Consider the following 16,568-nt stretch of genomic DNA (forward strand, 5'->3'; position numbering starts at 1 on the left):
AATTATCTCGCCACTATGGCCTATTTATTGCCTTTACCTTCCTTATCCTACCTCATTTGCACCCAATGTATATATAATTTTACTATTGTATTATTGACTGTATTATTCCATGTGTAACTCTGTTGTTGTTTGTGTCGCACTGCTTTGCTTTATCTTGGCCAGCTCGCAGTTGTAAATGAGAACTTGTTCTCAACTAGCCTACCTGGTTAAATAAAGGTGAAATAAAAATATATTAAAAATTAAAAATTGACAGCCTTGGGAGAAACCTGGGCCTTTCTACACAATAGTGTGTGTTTTGCACAAGTTTATGTTTGGTTTCCCCCGTTCTCTAGGCACTTTAAGTGTCAGCATCAACCGTGCCATATCTGAAGTAGGGCATTCCTATTCTGAGCGACACATGGAAGCAAAGTTTGCCATCAAGGGTCAGCTTTTCAAAGAATGAAATCAAGACCCCCTTTGGAATATGTCAATAACATTGAGCTGCTGCTTTTTCTTCATTCGCCTGGAGGACAACACAGAGTGCAAGACATTTTCAAATCCTCATCCCCTCACGAGGACTGCAATCTGATAACTGCTGGTCTACTGTTAAAGTGTTTTGACTGCACACTGCAGGCACTACAAAGTAGGTATAGCATGCCAGTAGGGTTTGTATTCCTTTAACCTTATTCAAGTGGCCTTCAGCCACATTACTTTATGCTTATGTTAACAGCCATGTTATTACTCAACTGTATAGGGACAGCATGCATGCTTTCATCAATTGCACTTTACACTAAGTTGCCTTTAACCACATGATTTTGTTTATTTGGTCACCAGCTACAATGTTATTATTAAGCTGTAACCGCAGATCCAAAGAACAATGGTACACAAAACAATGACTTTGTGGAAATGAATGGTTAAATTACTGTTTATAATTGTATACTAGCATAGTTACTGTAGAGAAATCGCATCAAGACAAGCCATGAATCAACCTAAGAATGTGGTATACAGTTTATGATTCTCTCATTTCAATTTATGAAATGATTAACTCATTTGGAGGAATATGATATAATGCGATTGGTACCACTGTCTTACTCTATCATAACCAAAAACTAAGGACATTCTTCTCCATTAGTTTTGTTTTTGTTGTCATAGGTTAGCTTTTGGCTAAAGTACCCTCCCATCGGTTTGATATAGGATTACTATTGTATGATGTGCTGATTTTTGGTAAATCCCAGCACTAACACTTATCAAGAGCTTGGTTTCTAAGTTAAATGTATGAAAGAATATTAGGGCCAAGTGAAGAGATAAATAAGCAGTGATGTGATTTTATTTGTTGCATGGATAGTACTTTAAAAACTCAAAATGCTTGAAATGGTTGAAATTGAGAATAAAGTTAAAAAATTTAAATTAAGTGAAAATGAAATTTTGTGAATAAAGTAATTTTTTCTCTTCACCTGGCCCTAATACTCTTCTGTAAAATTGTGTTAGTGCTAGGTAAAAAAAAAGAAAAGTGAAATAAAATCTTATTTGTCACATGCGCCGAATACGTTGTGTAGACCGTGAAATTCTTAGATTTAAAAAATAAAAGTTACTTTTACAAATAAAAGTAACAAGTATTTAAAGAGCAGCAGTAAAATAACATAGCGAGACTATATACAGGGGGCTACCAATACAGAGTCAATGTGCGGGGGCACCGGTTAGTTGAGGTAATATGCACATGTAGGTAGAGTTATTAAGTTGACTATACATAGATGATAACAACAGAGAGTAGCAGCGGTGTAAAAGAGAGGGGGGGGGGGGGGGGATTCTACCAACCTGTAGAATGTAAATAGTCTGGGTAGCCATTTGACTAGATGTTCAGGATTCTTATGGCTTGGGGGTAGAAGCTGTTTAGAAGCCTCTTGGACTTAGACTTGGTGCTCTGCTACCGCTTGCCGTGTGGTAGCAGAGAGAACAGTTTATGACTAGGGTGGCTGGAGACTTTGACAATTTCTAGGGCCTTCCTCTGACACCGCCTGGTATAGAGGTCCTGGATGACAGGAAGCTTGGCCCCAGTGATGTACTGGGCCATACGCACTCCCCTCTGTAGGGTAGTTGCCATACCAAGCAGTGATGCAACCAGTGCCCTCAATGGTGATGTAACCAGTGCCCTAACAGGATGCCCTCAATGGTGCAGCTGTAAAACCTTCTGAGAATCTGAGGACCATGCCAAATATTTTCAGTCTCCTGAGGGGAATAGGTTTGGTCGGGCCCTCTTCGCAATTGTCTTGGTATGCTTGTTAGTTTGTTGGTGATGTGGACACCAAGGAACTTGAAACTCTCAACCTGCTCCATTACAGCCCAGTTGATAAGAATGGGGGTGTGCTCAGTCCTCTTTTTCCTGTAGTCCACAATCATCTCCTTTGTCTTGATCACATTGAGGGAGAGGATGTTGTCCTGGCACCAAACGGCCAGGTCTCTGACATCCTCCCAAAAGGCTGTCTCGTCATTGTCGGTGATCAGGCCTACCACTGTTGTGTCATCAGCAAACTTAATAATGGTGTTGGAGTCGTGCTTGACCGTGCAGTCATGAGTGAACAGGGAGTACAGGAGGGGACTGAGCATGCACCCCTGAGCGGCCCCTGTGTTGAGGATCAGCGTGGCAGATGTGTTGTTACCTACCCTTACCACCTGGGGGCGGCCCGTCAAGATGTCCAGGATCCAGTTGTAGAGGGAGGTGTTTATTCCCAGGGTTCTTAGCTTATTGATGAGATTTGCGGGCACTATAGTGTTGAACGCTGAGCTGTAGTCAATGAAAATAATTCTCACATAGGTGTTCCTTTTGTCCAGGTGGGAAAGGGCAGTATGGAGTGGGATTGAGATTGCATCATATGTGGATCTGTTACGATGGTATGCAAATTGGAGTGGGTCTAGGGTTTCTGGGATAATGGTGTTGATGTGAGCCATGACCAGCCTTTCAAAGCACTTCATGGCTACAGACGTGAGTGCTACGGGCAGTAGTCATTTAGGCAGGTTACCTTCGCTTTCTTGGGCCCAGGGACTATGGTGGTCTGTTTGAAACATGTTGGTATCCACAACACTGACTTTGCAAAAGGTTTTATCCTCAATCTTTAAACTCAAAAATGTTTTGAATTACCTCTTTGGCAATAGCACATGCAGTACGCAGTATGTCTCACAGTCATTCATATATAAATATTAAAAAATAGTTTTAGCAGTTTTACTTTGACATGCACGTGCTGTTAGTGCTATTGGTTGCATACTGAATCGTGTTTTAAAAGTGTAGTTCAGTTTTAGTGAATTTCATTGTCATTACTTTTGTATCCTTGCAAATAGATCAACCTTGGCTGTGGCCAGCATGTCCATGCCTGGAAGGATGGGCACCCATAGAGGTCTTGATGACTACAGTCTTTACAGCGCCCTGTCAGATGAGGAGCTGATGCAGCTGGTCATTGAACGCAGCCTCACTGAGGAACACAACTCTATTAACGCCATTCAATCATCCCCACCTGTGTATTGGCAACCCAATTACCAGCCAAACCAATTTACCACCAACGAATTTATGACTAATGTCAGGCACCCCTCTGCAACAAGGCACATGTATGACTTTCCCAGAGCCAACCCGAACCCAGCCAACCCACCTCCAAACCCCTCACCTGCAAACCCACCTTTAGCAGACCAGATTATGTGAGTCTGTCAACCCTTTATCTTATTTTGACAATATGTATGCCAGATAGGATGAGTATAAATACAGCAGGTTTATTATAATTCCAAAATGCCAAACATACAGTAGAAATCAGTTGGTGGGTGACAGCTCTCTCTAACAGGGACAGCAGTAACACAGGGGTTCCACAATAGTGTCTCCTGATGAGGCTAATGTTTACATGACATGAGATACACTGAGTGTACAAAACATTAGAAACATCTGCTCTTCCCATGACATAGCCTGACCAGGGGAAAGCTATGATCCCTCATTGATGTCACATTTTAACCCCCTAGAGTCGATTGACACACCTGTTACATAACAAAAACATCCCAGCAGTTTTTCTTGCATTGGATGCGTCTCAATCCACCGCATCCGCCAGTGTTGCACTTCCGCATCTGCGGCGAAAGGTGGGAGAGCTAGAGCGGTGTCATACCATGAGACATTCACGAAAATTAGTCTTCTCACAAAAACGCCTGTAGCATCTGAACGGTTTGACCCACAAACTATGGAAAGGGGAGACTCTCACGAACACAATGGTGTTCTCCGTTTTGTTCTAAAATTCTGACAATTGAGACATGGATTGTGTATGTTGGGCCATTCAGAGGGGGAATGGGAAAGATAAAAGATTTAAGTGCCTTTGAACAGTGTATGGTAGTAGGTGCCAAGCGCACCGGTTTGAGTGTAGAGTCCATGTCCCGACGAATTGAGGCTGTTCTGATAAAAGAGGGTGCAACTCAATATTGGGAAGGTGTTCCTTAATATTTTGTACACTCAGTGTACACTGACTATACCAAACATTAGGAACACCTTTCTCATATTGAGTTGCATCCCCCCTTTCGCCCGCAGAACAGCCTCAATTCGTGATGGACTCTACACGGTGTCGAAAGCTTTCCACAGGGATGCTAGCCCATGTTGACTCCAATGCTTCGCACCAAAGTTGTCTGGATGTCCTATGGGTGGTGGACCATTCAAGATACACACAGGAAACTGTTGAGTATAAAAACCCAGCAGCGTTGCACTTCTTGACACAAACCGGTGCACCTGGCACCTACTACCATACCCCATTCAAAGGCACTTACATTTTTGAACTTGCCAACATTTTATGACCATTTTCCCCTTAATCTTTGTCTATGCCTTAGAGATGTGAGACCCCTGGTGCCTGTGATTGAGAATGGTGATTTAAAGGCCTTAAAAGAAATAGTGAAATGCAATCCAAAGAGTCTCTTTGTACCAAATGAGGATGGATGGATTTCTCTACACGAAGCTGCATATTACGGTCAAGAAGAATGCCTCAAGATTATATTAAGAGGTGAGGGTGAAACAAAGAAAAGTGTAATTGAGAATGGTTTCTAGTTTTTAAGCTATTTTATCTTCCTGAATCTCAGGAAGACCCTTTATCAGTACATGCTGATTGTTTTTAACGTGCTTGGGTCTGTTATATTTCCCACAGCCCATCCTGGGATAGTGAACACATGTGGTACATGCAATCAGACCCCACTTCTTTTGGCTGCCATCTTTCACCATGTGAATTGTGTGGAGTGCCTTCTAGACAGAGGTGCAAATCCCAACATTGCCAATAACGATGGAGAAACACCACTCTTGAAAGGTAAAAAACTGATTTCAAAGCTGTTCTGTCAAGAGGTTCAATAGTGAACAGTGTGATATGAAACGCAGCCAGGTTGTCTGTATGACTCAACTCTGTGTTAGCTCTGGGGCGAACACAAGTTTTGAGGTCTCAAGCTAGGTTACTGGTCATACCGGTGAAGTCCACCACTGTTTATGTTTTACAAACAGCAAATCCAACCAAAGTTATCTGTGTTGTTTCTCACATTCCGTTTTCAGCTTGTGGGAAGCCCAATGCAGAGATTGTAGACCACCTCCTAAAGTATGGAGCCTCAGTGCACAAGGCTTGCGTTCAGGGTGTGACACCTCTCCATGAAGCAGCCGGGCATGATAACGTGGAAATTTGCCAGATGTTGTTGGATGCTGGTGCCAAGCTTAATGCAGCCAATATCTACGGGATAGACCCTTTCTTTACGGCAGCACAGAACGGGAGAGTGGAGGTGTTGTCTTTCCTGATTAGCAAAGGTAAAGTTTTCCAATTTTGACAACCAACTTAAAGATTATTTGAATTGATTATATTAAATAAGCAATATCACTTTATCCATCCTCAAATCATGTCAATAATGTCCAAAGTCATGCAACAGGTCATGACAAGCCCTTATTGAATACACTTTTGGGAATGCATGACCCTTTATGACTTTGAACGGCACAGTGTCTGTGTGCAAACACATACAATTGTTGATCCATTAAACAATGGCATGACAATGAAATCCTACAACCCAAACTGAACCTGAAAATGACTTCTATGTTCAAAACCTATTGGGTTTCCTAGTATCGGATGCCTATATCTGGAAGAAAGTATTCCATTCCTTACAACGCCATGAATAGATAAAAAAAATAACCATTAAGCATCCAGACGATCTGTTGCTGGGGGTGTTACAGTGTTGCCACTTTTCCAGTATTTCAACATTGTATTCATTTTGACTATTCTCCTGTGTATTGTAGGGGTTGATATGAACTGCCAGGCATGTGATGGGGCAACACCCTTGTACGAGTCAAGTAAGAATGGTCACAAGGAAGTTGTGGAACTGCTTCTATCTCAGAAAGCAGATGCAAACCGAACAACCAAGTCTGGCCTCCTGCCTCTTCATGTTGCTGTCCAGAAAGGACATTTTGAGTGAGTGCAGTGAATTAATTTATTGGTTAATTCAAAGCATTGATTTCTCTTTGGAAAAAAATTATAATTTAAGTGTGAAAAGTGATCTCTTTGCTTCCCTTTTGTAGCATTGTATCCATGCTGATCCCAGCCACAAGTAAGGCCAAAGTTCAATGCAGTGGCATCAGTCCCCTCCACCTGGCTGCTGAGCACAACAGGGACTGGATTCTAGAAGTGCTTATCAAGGGAGGATATGACGTCAATCTCCAGCTGGCAGAAGACCGATCCAAAATGTATGAGGACCGTCGCAGCACAGCGCTCTACTTCGCTGTCGCCAACAACAACCTAGAGGCCGCAGAAATGCTTCTGGAGGCCGGCGCTAACCCCAACCTTGACATGTTCAACCCTCTTCTTATCGCTGTGAGGCGGGGTTGCATGGAAATGATCACAGTGCTGGTGGAGCATGGAGCTAACATGAACGCATCCATCCTCACACACCCCTGCTCCTTCCCGGCAGTAGTCATGCTCGGTATGAAGTATTCACAAATTCTGAAGTATCTGATGGACAATGGCTGCGATGCCCTTTCCTGTTTCGACTGCACATATGGCAGCAAGCCACACCCACCCCTGAAAACTTTAAGTAGAGGCAGAGGCTTCACCGAAACTTTGCGCCACGCTACCGATGAGGACGAAGCTCCAATCAACATGTACATCCAGGTAGGTTGGGTTAATATGCAATACAGACAGTTTGCTGGTCTATTAGTTTCCAATTCCATCTCAGCTCAATACACCTATTATTGGCTGTTCTTTGAATCGAATTTGAACCCTTTATTTTCAGTTCTGTGAGACGATCAACGATCCAACGATAAGTTGCTGGGCTGGACCCATCATAGACACGCTCCTAGATTATGTTGGCCATGTGAAACTCTGCTCCCGGCTGATTGAGCACCTGGATAGCAACCATGACTGGGCAGGGATCAAAGTGAAAGCAAGTAAGTGAGCTTATGACAGCGATCTCCACTAATAACAGAGCTTGGAGTGTTTCATTTACCATGATATAATCATTAGGGTCTGGGTTCACTTAGGGTCAATTACCTTGAGAAATTAGCATGTATCGCAAAGTTTCGTTGCAAATTAAGCATGGGTGTCAATGGGATATGTCTGCATAATGTCAGGTTGCTCATGAGTATTTATTTTCTAAGGTTATGCCCTTATTTTTGTACTGTTGCATACTTGTTACCTTGACTATTCTCATGTGTCTTAACCAGATAAATATGTTGCTCTCCAATCGCACAGTCCCTTTAATAAGCAACTTCTTTGCACTTTCTTTCAGTGCCACCATATTCACTGATGAAGCTGTGTAGGCTGAAGATCCGTCAGCAGGTTGGAATCCCCAGACTGAGGCACATTGACACCCTGCCCCTCCCACCAATACTAATCAAGTTCCTTAACTATGAAAAGGGAGATTGACTGAATGTCTAAAATCTATTTTTCATTTGTCGATTCCATGATTCGTCTCCAATAAAAAAAAATGTATATTGTATAAGCCAAATGAGATGAAGAGGGAATGTATCTTTGCCCAGTTGCATGCTGTTTAATAGGCTTGATTTGATATTACAATGGCAAGAGTAACATTTTAATGAACCTATTGTACATTGTATGTATACATTTAATATTTTAGAGGTACACTCTTAGCATCTTTTTTTCTATCTAGAACCTTAAAGGGTTCCCCGGCTGTCCCCATAGCAGAACCCTTTAAAGAACCCTTTTTGGTTGCAGGAAGAACCCTTTTGGTTCCATGTAGAACCCTTTCTACAGAGGGTTTTACCTGGAACCCAAAAGGGTTCTACCTGGAACCAAAAGAGATCATCCTATGGGGACATCCAAAGAACCATTTTGGAACCCTTTTTTCTAAGAGTGTAGAATCCTTGGGTTTGGTTTGCAACAACCACACTGACTCTTATGGCCTACTAAATTAATGTTTACCCTGCGCAGTGAGATTCTTTTTTTTACACTAACAGAAAGTGAAATTGCTTCGTAGATGTGACGGCATCGGAGAATGAAGCACAGCTTGGAACGCTTCTTGGACAATCAGATCAAATTATCAATACGGAACCATCTGTTTTATAATTGAAGTGATATAGTTATTTGTATTGTGTAGTTTGGTTGGTTGCCATAGGTGGGTGGAGCTATTTCAGTGTTTTATTTAAACTTTAAAAAAAGAAAAAATAGACTGAAGTAAAATTATTGATGGATACTGCAGATTGACAGATGTATTATGACTCATGCAATGCTAAATGCTATCACCAGTGCTTGCTTAAAGCATTAAAGCACAGCCATACAATGTCTAAAAACAAAAACTGTAAACAAAGTCTTAAAATTTTGTTTAAAAAGTATATTATTTGATTTGATCTACTACAGTAGTTGAGGTCAGCGCTGACGTGCATCAGGCTGTATATATCTGGTGTTCAAACAATGTAATATGAAATTAAATTACAGTTTTGATGTTGATTGGGAACTTGTAGAAAATGTACAGTCTGTGTTTTGTATTTGGAAAAAAAATAAAAAATAAACAAGGTTGAGTATCTGAAAATGAGTTTGTTTTATGTGTCTGTGTGTGCTTAGGACATAATGTAAAAGAGGGGCGGAACAAGAATAAGGGGAAGCCTTCAGACCAAGTTGACCTTTGACCAACTCAGGTAAACAACTTACATAGCATCATCTTGTACATCATATTGACCTTTTCTTTGAAGTAAACTTTCAAACATTATCCCTTATTATAATTCAAATGAAGTCTTAGAAATGCATAGCTCTACTAAACACTATTCGAAGTTGTAAGGATCGACGCTGGAGATGAGAAGCAAGTTCAGGGAGTGAACATTTACTGGAAAATGGACATCAAACCAAAACAAGAACAGTGTATGGACAGGGGGAACGAAACGACATAAAGACAATAATGCTGACACGGGGAACCAACTCAAGAACAGACAGATATAGAAGGGCAATCAATAAAGTAATGGTGTCCAGGTGAGTCCAATATTGCGCAGCTGCACGTAATGATGGTATCAGGTGTGCGTAATGAAGGGCAGCCTGGCGCCCTCGAGTGCCAGAGGGGAGAGCGGGAGCAGGCGTGACAGAAATACCATCGTGAAGTATTTCAGGAATGTCTCGTGTCAGCTTGGGAGACACAAACAAGTTTGCTAACACTTCTTAAGTTACCTGTTATGTAATGCATTATAAATACATTATTGATATTTATGCATGTATAAAGGTGAGTTTGTTTTAAGGAACTATTAGTGCAATATAGGACTTGCTATGAACCTGTTTCGCAATAACTTGATCTGTTGAGCCAGTCCTTGCAATCAGTTTCATCTCGAATAATGGTTTTATTCTCCAGACTCCAAGCAGTAAACCAAGTGGCAGGGTGGCCAATAATATATCAAACAAGAACTGTGACTTTTAGCTTCAGTTATGTTGCCTGTAGCATCATTTCCTGTTTTTCATATCATCATTCTAATAAATGTGTTCATTGTTACAGGTGGAGTTTCAGTTTTTAAGAACCGGGTTACACCTTGCCTGAATTGATTCTGGGAAATGCTTCTCTATGCAAGCTTCAAACATCCTACCCAATTAACAATAGTTGGTCCCACAGTCACCACCTCTTTGCATATTAAGGCTACCCAGCAATGGGTTCCTTTACTGCTAGTATGCAAGGTTCATCTGGCACCAGTGTGTGCTTGGTTAGCACCCAGTTTCAAAACGCCTTGATCACACTGACAGCGTCTTTGCATTTTGGTACACCAGAAGTACATTAATTTCCAATGGAACGCTGTGTTTGCCTTGCAGCATTGCAATGCAGAGGCAGTTGAAGTGCGTTATGTGTGGTGCATATATTGGATTTATCGAACATATGCATCAAACTGTATGCATAGAATGCTTGACAGAAATGGCAGCAGAAGGAGAATGTTGAACTTTTGTTGCACACATATCCAGATGATAATCCGTACCATTTTGCACAATGACACTGTCAGTGTGATTGAGGGGTAACACTTTTACTATGGTTGTTGAAACAGTGCCTGATCTCAAAATCTCATTATCTGTGGTTGTTGACCCCAGTTGACCCTCAAGGACAGGTTTTGCTATGGATGCTTCCCATCCATGTACTTTTGGGGGATTTTCAGGCTCATTGTCTGCTGTTCATTGGTTTACATCACGGCTAATTGGTTTGTAGGTAGCCAGTGGTGTAAAGTACTTAATTAAAAATACTTTAAAGTACTATTTAAGTAGTTTTACAGCATGCGTGTGTAACAGTATAACTTTAGACCGTCCCCTCGCCCATACACGGGCGCAAACCAGGGACCCTCTGCACACATCAACAACAGTCACCCACGAAGCATCGTTGCCGATCGCTCCACAAAAGCCGAGCAAGGGGAACTAATACTTCAAGGTCTCAGAGCAAGTGACGTCACCGATTGAAACGCTATTTAGCGCACACCGCTAACTAAGCTAGCCGTTTCACATCCGTTACACGTGCTTGAGTTCTACGTACAAGCATAGATATTATTTCATCTAAACACATCAGCAAATGTTTGTATCTGGCACTCAGCGCACCATGCTTGATTGAGGAATGTCACATTATCAAATTACACTCATGCTTATAGAAGTGGCGGTCATTCATCAACACACCTTCTCATATTGTAACAATGTGAGGCACTCAGCATATCAGCATTGGGCCGGGACTTTTATCAGGTGCCCATATCTTCCCGCATTTCGGCATGCACTATTTGGTTTTGGTATTTCATTAGGATCCCCATTAGCTGTTGCAAAAGCAGCAGCTACTCTTCCTGGGGGTCCACACAAAACATGACATAATACAGAACTTTAATAGACATGAACAGCTCAACGACATAATTATTTTAAAGGCACACTTAGATTACATATCAATAAATACACAAAAACTATCTAGGTCAAATAGGGGTGAGGCAAATAGGGGTGAGGCATTGTGCCGTGAGGTGTTGTTTCATCTATTTTTTTTAAAATCAGGTTTGCTGTTTATTTGAGCAATATGAGATGGAAATAATGACTATATAATACTGTACACTTTCTTGAATTTGTTCTGGAATTGGGGACTGTGAAAAGACCCCCGGTGGCATGTCTGGTGGGGTAAGCATGTGTGTCAGAGCTGTGTGTAAGTTAACTATGCAAACAATTGTGACCGACTGGCTCAAATTGGTCATACGTAGAAACATTTAAAATGGTATTCAGAGATACAGAGATACACCATGCCATATCATACACAACAGTTAAGGAACAATGGGAAAGTACTTTTGCTTTGAAAGTTGATAAACTTGTAAACTCACTTCTGAGAAAATGGCCTTTGAATCTTTTGGTACTACTACTGGGAGAGAGGAGAGGAGGCGATAGATGCATATGAGGAGTTCATGGCTCTGTTCAAATGCAACTTTGATCATAAACCGGAGGGCAGAGAGGGGGGTGAGCGCCTACTCCAATTAAGGCAGGGGGACCAGACGGCTGCCGAGTATGCGCTCACCTTCCAGACAGTGGCAGCATCCAGAGGATGGAACGAGCTGGCACTTCGTACACTATTCAGAAGAGGTCTGTGCGAGGAGGTCCAGACGGAACTGGCCTTGTTGAGACGACAATCTCTCCTTGGACTCACTCATTGCGATGGCCATCCGTCTGTACTCTCATTGCTTCTCTCCTTCCTTCCTTCCTTCCTTCCTTCCTTCCTTCCTTCCTTCCTTCCTTCCTTCCTTCCTTCCTTCCTTCCTTCCTTCCTTCCTTCCTTCCTTCCTTCAATGAACACTCTGGATCAGAGCCTAAACCCATGTAGGTAGGGGTCACACGCATCCCCGCGGTGGAGCAACGCAGACAGAGACAGCTGGGGCTCTGTCTGTATTGTGGTCAAGGAGGGCACCAGTTCCAGTGGTGTCCGGCACTTCCTGATCTGGGATCCACAAGAGCAGAGGGACGGTCACATGATCTTCCACCTCTTGGGGCAGGAGTGAGTATTCCATCTTCATCACTTTCTGCTAAACTCTTTTTGGTGTCCATCACACTAGTTGACTGTCCCTCATGTACAGTGTCTACAGCATTAGTGGATTCCGGTGCCATTGACCAGACCCTTGCCTCCTCTCTTAACATCATCTCATACCCGCTCTCCTCTCCTTTCCTGGTTCAAGCCCTCAATAATCGGCCACTAAGATCCAGAACCATCATACACATTACCCAACCACTCACCCTCACCGTGGAGTCATCAGGAGAACATCCCTTTCTTCATCACTAGTGCACCCGTTCACAAGATCCTTGGCCTTAACGCCATAACCCCACCATCTCATGGTCGTGGATGAAAATCAGACTGGTCACCCGAATGCCGGAGGAGCTGCATCCCCATCCCATCTGGTTCCATGTCGGTTGAGAGTCCTGTGGTTGCCCTTCAGCCCAACATCCCGGAGGTATACCACCAGGACCTGCGGGAGTTATTCTCCAAGACCACCGCCACCGGTCTTCCTCTTTGTCGCCGCTGGGACTGTGCCATCGACCCATAGCTTTCCATCTAAGTTGTCAATGGCAGGAGGTTTGTCATTATTGATTGATAACAATAATTTATCCACCTCTCCCACACTAACTTTACAAAATCTAAACTCGCAATGTTTTTCTTTCATTATTAGTTTTTTATGCTTAAATACAATGGCTTACTATTCGTTGTTGGCATTTCCTGCCTAAGTTTTCCCACTTTGCTAATGAAGTAATCATTAAAATAACTGGCAACATCAAATGGTTTTGTGATGAATAAGCCATCTGATTCAATGTCTTTCTGACCATAATTTAATTTAACTTCTTCAGAATTGGTGCGTCCTCGGCGGGACGGTTGAGCTAATCTTGGCTAATGCGATTAGCATGAGGTTGAAAGTTACAAGAACATTTCCCAGGACATAGACATATCTAATATTGGCAGAAAGCTTAAATTCTTGTTAATCTAACTGCACTGTCCAATTTACAGTAGCTATTACAGTGAAAGAATACCATGCTATTGTTTGAGGAGAGTGCACAGTTTTGAACATGAAAAGTTATTTATAAACAAATTAGGCACATTTGGGCAGTATTGATACAAAATTTGGAACAGAAATGCAAATGTTTCATTGGATCAGTCCAACACTTTGCACATTCACTGCTGCCATCTTAGTGGCCAAAATCTAAATTGCACCTTGGCTGGAATAATACATTATGGCCTTTCTCTTGCATTTCAAAGATGGTACAACATTTTTTTTGAAATGGTTGTTTTTTTCTTTGTATTATATTTTGCCAGATCTAATGTGTTATATTCTCCTACATTCCTTTCACATTTCCACAAAAGTGTTTCCTTGCTTTTTTTTAAAGGGGCTGATCCAAAGTTTTTTTCCATCATTCTTTATATTGTTGATCTTCAAATCAAATAACATTTTATTTGTCACATGGTCCAACTCAATAAAAATAATGAGACTACACACAGGGGGTAACGGTCGGTACCAAGTCAATGTGTAGGTAGGGGTAAAGTGACTATGCATTGATAATAAACAGCGAGTAGCAGCAGTGTAAAAACATAGTCCGGGTGGCCATTTGATTAACTGTTTAGCAGCCTTATGACTTGGGGGTAGAATCTGTTAAGGAGCCTTTTGGTCCTAGACTTGGCGCTCCAGTGCCACTTGCCATGTGGTAGCAGAGAGAACAGTCTATTACTTGGGTGACTGGAGTCTTTGACAATTTTTTTGTGCCTTCCTCTGACACCGCCTAGTATATAGGTCCTGGATGATCGGAAGCTTGGCCCCAGTGATGTACTGGGCCAAACGCACTATCCTCTGTAGTGCCTTTACGGTCAGATGCCAAGCAGTTGCCATAACAGGCGGTGACGCAACCGGTCAGGATGCTCTCAAAGGTGTAGCTATAGAACTTTTTGAGGATCCTGGCATGCCAAATCTTTTCAGTCTCCCGAGGGGGAAAAGGTGTTGTTGTGCCATCTTCACGACTGTCTTGGTGTGTTTGGACCATGATAGTTTGTTGGTGATGTGGACACCAAGGAGCTTGAAACTCACAGCCCTGTCAATGTTAATGGGGGCCTGTTCTGCCCACCTTTTCCTGTAGTCCACGATCAGCTCCTTTGTCTTGCTCACAATGAGGGAGAGTTTGTTGTCCTGGCACCACACTGCCAGGTCTATGACCTCCTGGCTATAGGCTGTCTCATCGTTGTGCCTTACGGTCAGATGCCAAGCAGTTGCCATACCAGGCGGTGACGCAACCGGCCAGGATGCTCTCAAAGGTGTAGCTATAGAACTTTTTGAGGATCCTGGCATGCCAAATCTTTTCAGTCTCCCGAGGGGGAAAAGGTGTTGTTGTGCCATCTTCACGACTGTCTTGGTGTGTTTGGACCATGATAGTTTGTTGGTGATGTGGACACCAAGGAGCTTGAAACTCACAGCCCTGTCAATGTTAATGGGGGCTTGTTCTGCCCACCTTTTCCTGTAGTCCACGATCAGCTCCTTTGTCTTGCTCACAATGAGGGAGAGTTTGTTGTCCTGGCACCACACTGCCAGGTCTATGACCTCCTGGCTATAGGCTGACTCATCGTTGTCGGTGATCAGGCCTACCACTGTTGTGTTGTCATAATACAGTTTCTTATTTTTGTTGAGTTTAGTCACATCATTTCTCAATTTGCAGTAAGTCAGCCAGTCAGATTTGCAGCCAGACTTATTAGCCACTCCTTTTGCCCCATCTCTTTCAACCAAACAGTTTTTCAATTCCTCATCAATCCATGGAGCTTTAACAGTTCTAACAGTCAGTATCTTACCCAAGATGGCATAGCAGTCAGACGTCCTTTGTCCTCGTCAGAAGCTAGCCAGAAGCTAGCCAGAAGCACAAACCACGGTTTGTGGTCATCAGCTATCCTTTAGCTCGAAAAGCTATTGGCAGTTTTGTACAACGCGACTTAGACCAGAACATACCAGATCTATTTTTCTCTCCATATCCCCAGATTTCAACCACAAGCTCTGGACATGAAGAGTTCCATCAGCCACTCCTGGATTATAATCACCTATCTGGACCCGTTATACCTCCGACGCGGAGCCCCACCGGGCCTTCACGACTGGACTACCGACGTTATCTGCCCGAGGGAGTTATCCAACTGGCCCCTCCGTCACGACGTTACCTGAACGCCCATCTGCTGCCCGCTAATCGTTAGCTGTCTTATTGGCTGCTATCTGAATAGGTCTATCGGACAATTTTTCTTGGGTCACTATAACTATATCTATATTGCCAATTGGATTGATCCCCTCTACCACATGGAACCCCACTAATCTACCGACAGAAACGCACGAGGTGGCTAAAAACAGACCTCCATCCTATGCTAGCTTGCTACCGATGGCCCGGCTAGCTGTCTGAATCGCCGTGACCCCAACCAACCTCACTACTCACAGGACCCTTATGACCACTCGACTAAACATGCCTTTCCTTAATGTCAATATGCCTTGTCCATTGCTGTTCTGGTTAGTGTTTATTGGCTTATTACACTGTAGAGCCTCTATCCCTGCTCACAACCTTTCAGTTCCATCACCCACACATGCGATGACATCACCTGGTTTCAATGATGTTTCTAGAGACAATATCTCTCTCATCATCACTCAATACCTAGGTTTACCTCCACTGTATTCACATCCTATCATACCTTTGTCTGTACATTATACCTTGAAGCTATTTTATCACCCATAGAAACCTCCTTTTACTCTCTGTTCCAGACGGTCTAGACGACCAATTCTCATAGCTTTTAGTCGTACCCTTATCCTACTCATCCTCTGTTCCTCTGGTGATGTAGAGGTGAATCCAGGCCCTGCAGTGCCTAGCTCCACTCCTTTTCCCCAGGAGCTCTCTTTTGAAGACTTCTGTAACCGTAATAGCCTTGGTTTCATGCATATTAACATTAGAAGCCTCCTCCCTAAGTTTGTTTTATTTACTGCTTTAGCACACTCTGCCAACCCAGATGTTCTAGCCGTGTCTGAATCCTGGCTTAGGAAAACCACCCAAAATTCTGAAATCTTCATCCCTAACTACAACATTTTCAGACAAGATAGAACGGCCAAAGGGGGCGATGTTGCAATCTACTGCAAAGGTAGCCTG

The 16,568-nt window shown here is 42.8% G+C and overlaps 1 protein-coding gene across 1 annotated transcript; it reads left to right on the forward strand.

The window, feature by feature from the left end:
- The first annotated feature begins 404 nt into the window (after positions 1-404).
- Positions 405-9,032, forward strand: LOC115107874 (ankyrin repeat and SOCS box protein 2-like). Its single transcript, XM_029631596.2, has 9 exons — positions 405-622; positions 3,313-3,663; positions 4,822-4,991; positions 5,133-5,288; positions 5,525-5,770; positions 6,251-6,422; positions 6,530-7,118; positions 7,240-7,393; positions 7,735-9,032. Exons 2-9 carry the CDS (start codon positions 3,335-3,337, stop codon positions 7,869-7,871), a joined length of 1,953 nt encoding a protein of 650 aa, XP_029487456.1. The 5' UTR covers positions 405-622; positions 3,313-3,334; the 3' UTR covers positions 7,872-9,032.
- The last annotated feature ends 7,536 nt before the right edge of the window (positions 9,033-16,568 follow it).

This window comes from Oncorhynchus nerka, linkage group LG24 (assembly GCF_034236695.1).
Source record: "Oncorhynchus nerka isolate Pitt River linkage group LG24, Oner_Uvic_2.0, whole genome shotgun sequence".
Lineage (NCBI taxonomy): Eukaryota > Metazoa > Chordata > Actinopteri > Salmoniformes > Salmonidae > Oncorhynchus > Oncorhynchus nerka.